General features: G+C 30.9%; 1 protein-coding gene across 1 annotated transcript; it reads left to right on the forward strand.

The window, feature by feature from the left end:
- Positions 1 to 636: 636 nt before the first annotated feature.
- Positions 637 to 1542, forward strand: LOC117172125 (kunitz-type U1-aranetoxin-Av1a-like). The gene is made up of 4 exons (XM_033359915.1): positions 637 to 803; positions 888 to 962; positions 1100 to 1258; positions 1506 to 1542. The coding sequence occupies exons 1-4, from the start codon at positions 716 to 718 to the stop codon at positions 1511 to 1513; spliced, it is 330 nt and encodes a 109-aa protein (XP_033215806.1). The 5' UTR covers positions 637 to 715; the 3' UTR covers positions 1514 to 1542.
- Positions 1543 to 3382: the final 1840 nt, after the last annotated feature.

Raw genomic sequence — 3382 nt, forward strand, 5'->3', positions numbered from 1 at the left:
GCTCCATTTTCTATTTACATTTACCTCAAGCAATCACTCGTTTTACTCAATTTTGCGAATTGTTTTAAAGGTTAAAAGGAGATTTTAAAATGTGATGTTCGAACAATTTAATTACCACGCAAATTATTTTTAAATGCTAGTGAAATATTGTAAAGCTTTTCCCTAATGCCTCTATATCCTGACTTTACACGACAATTTTGCGCGATCTTTCCTAAATCAAGTTTCCGGCATCTATCGCGTAAGTGATGTCCATTAAGTTTTTAATTTATACTTTATTGTCTATTATTATCACGTTCTCAGAATTATTATACTTTTTTTTTTAAGAAGAATCCTAGAATAAAATTTCAGAAGACAAAGAATTCTCAGCTAAGGACATTTTGAAGGAAAAATGCTGAAAGTATATGATTTATTGATATAACATTGTTTTAATAAGTATTCGTAATTTGTCTTAATTATTAGAAACGCAATAATAACTGTAATGACTAACTAATGTTCTCATAACCATGTTTGAATTTGATAAGCATCTAAAAGGAACAAATATATTCAAGAATTATGGTACAGATTAGAAAGAAGATTTATTGCTCAGTTACGGATTGTGATTCTTTAGTATGCAAGAAGGATACCTGAAGCGCAGAGTACTTTAGGAATCAGGAAGAAGTTGATTGATTCAAATTTTTTTTAGTAATTCAGTCTAAGAGGAGGAAAGTTTTTAAAAATGAAAATTAAGATTCTTGCACTATTTTTATTTTTTTACATCATTACGAAAACGGAAGCAATTTTTATCGGACATGGGGGAATAAGTGGTAAGTTGTAAGCATTTTTATGTATCTTAGGAAATTATGTATCATTAGTGGTTTTATTAATTATTTAATGGTTTAAATATTCAGATGATTGGCTGAAAATCATTAAAAATGCAACTGCGATCGAAACAACACCACCAAAGCCTAATCCTAAAAAATCTGGTAAGAATTTCCATCAAGTTTTTTAATTAAACTATTAAAGTAATTAATAAATTACACGTTTAATTATGCAAACGATATAAAAATAGACATATATTTTTGTGAATTTAGATACTGAAATCTTTTAATTTTTTCAATAGATTGTCTGATAAAAGTAGAAAATCCTAAAAACAGTAAGGTGTACTCCACCCGCTTTACATATGATCATACTACAAAAGAATGCGTGGAAATAATATATGGCGGAGATGCAGAAAAAAATATTTATTGGACCGAGGAAGATTGCGAGAAAGTTTGCAAAGGTAAGGGGAAACTTGATTAATGAAAAACTTTAGACTCTCTTACTTTCACAATTGTCTTTTAATTTTTAATTAATTTTATAATATTTATGGTAGAAAAGGTTACGTAAAAAAGATGTTGTGTTTATAAGAAATATAATTTTCAGGGCTAATAATATTATATGAAATTGTATACTTTGCGATAATTTATTTTGAATAGTATAACTCAGTGCAGTGGTTAATAAAAATGATCAATTTTGTATGATTTCAGGTGTATAGAAAACACTACCGTCTCAAGAATTTCTACACTGACATGATTATATGAATAATACTGTAAAATTGATGAATAAACATGTATTTTTACATATAAAATTTGTTTGAAAAGTAAATTTATTTATTATTTTTTTTAAATAAAATAAGATTTTAATTTTAAAAAGTTGCTACTTTCTGTAATCAGTAACGCAGGTAATGAATACTGAGAGTAATATTTTGTGTGAAAGTTTGTATGACTGTATGTGTATCTGTATTCTTGTATGACTGCGAGATACATGAATGATGTAGCCCAGCTAACTTTTGAAGGATGTGTACAATTGAATCAGTTTTTGATATACTTTTTTAGGGTCCCAAAATGAAGGATAAGTTTGTTAACCAGATATTAGACTATAAACTCTCGACAGTACTCCCTCATTTTTTTATTTTTCGCATAATTCATATTTTTTCTTCTTGCCCTTAACTAGTTTGCTTGGGTTTCACGCTTTTTCCGTGACACTCTTTGTTTTAATAAGGGTACTGAACAAATAGTTTGTAAAAATGTTCTTCTCATCATTATTGTTTCAAATAAATTATACTTTGCGCGCAAGAATGCTCTCTAGTTATAATAAGAAAAAAACACATTTTTAATCACTCAATTTTTTTTCCCCCATTGGGGAAGATTTTTTAAGTGCAAATTAACAAAAATTTTGACTGGCAGCTTTTGAGTGGTGCCAAAGTTGACTGGCAGGCTGCAAAAAATGGCAAAAATTCGAGTGAAAAAACGTAATTTTAGTATTCTTGAAACCCATTGGGGATGATTGTTTAGGTGTAAACAACTAACAAGAAGTTTTACTGGCAGCACCTAAGTGGTGCAAAGTTGACTGGCAGGCTGTCAAAAATGCCGAAAATTCAAGTGAAGAAACGTCATTTTAGTACTCTTGAAACCCATTGTTGTGAGCTGTGAATTTACGTAAAAAGTGAGATGTTTGTAGTTTCTTTTCTTTGTTGATTAAAACGTCAGTCAACTTTGGCACTACTCAGGAGCTGCCAGTCAAATTTTTTGTTAGTTGTTTGCACCAAAACAATAATCCTCAATGGGTTTGAAGAGTATTGAAATAATGTTTTTTCACTTGAATTTTCGATACGCTAGACAGTCTGCCAGCCAAATACAGCACGACTGTGGAACAGCCAATCAATTATTATCTTACTGTTTAGTACCTGAAGAATCATCCTCAATGCGTTTCACGAGTACTAAAATAACTGTTCTAATTTTTATCCTGTCATTTTGTATATGCTTGACAGTCTACTAGTCAACTCTAGCACCACTCAGGAGCTGTCAGTCAAACTTCTTGTTAGTTGTTTGCACCAGAACAATCATCCCATATTCGTTTTAAGAGTACTAAAATAAAGGTTCTTATTGTCATCCTGTCATTTTTTTTATATGTTTGACAGCCTGCCAGTCAAGTTTGGCACCACTCAGGAGCTGCCTTTAAACATCTTCGTTAGTTCTTTGCACCTCAAAATTCACCCCTAAAGGGTTTTAAGTGTACTAAATTAACGTTTTTTACTCGAATTTTTAACATGTTTGACAGCCTGCCAGTCGACTTTGGCACCAGCGAGAAGCTGCCAGTCAAACTTATTGTTAGTTATTAGCATTTAAAAAATTATGACCCGTGAGTTTCAAGAGTACTAAAATGACGTTTTTTCATTCGAATTTTTGGCCAGTTTAACGATAAATTGTTGCAAAATGCACCAACAGCTGTTAGTCAGTCAACGAACTATGAAACGTTGACAGTGAAAACAAAAGAATCTAAAATTTTAGTGAGTACTAAAATGAGGTCCATAGAATTTTCGCGAGCTCCCGGACAGGTTTGAGTTCTTAATGAATTTAAATAT

The sequence above is a fragment of the Belonocnema kinseyi genome, chromosome 4 (genome assembly GCF_010883055.1).
Source record: "Belonocnema kinseyi isolate 2016_QV_RU_SX_M_011 chromosome 4, B_treatae_v1, whole genome shotgun sequence".
Classification (NCBI taxonomy): domain Eukaryota; kingdom Metazoa; phylum Arthropoda; class Insecta; order Hymenoptera; family Cynipidae; genus Belonocnema; species Belonocnema kinseyi.

Bases quoted from the DNA above. Each gene is read 5' to 3' on its own strand.
- LOC117172125 (XM_033359915.1), top strand. From the start codon at position 716: ATGAAAATTAAGATTCTTGCACTATTTTTATTTTTTTACATCATTACG. The intron at 804-887 runs GTAAGTTGTAAG...TTAAATATTCAG, and splicing joins CGGACATGGGGGAATAAGTG to ATGATTGGCTGAAAATCATT. The intron at 963-1,099 runs GTAAGAATTTCC...TTTTTTCAATAG, and splicing joins GCCTAATCCTAAAAAATCTG to ATTGTCTGATAAAAGTAGAA.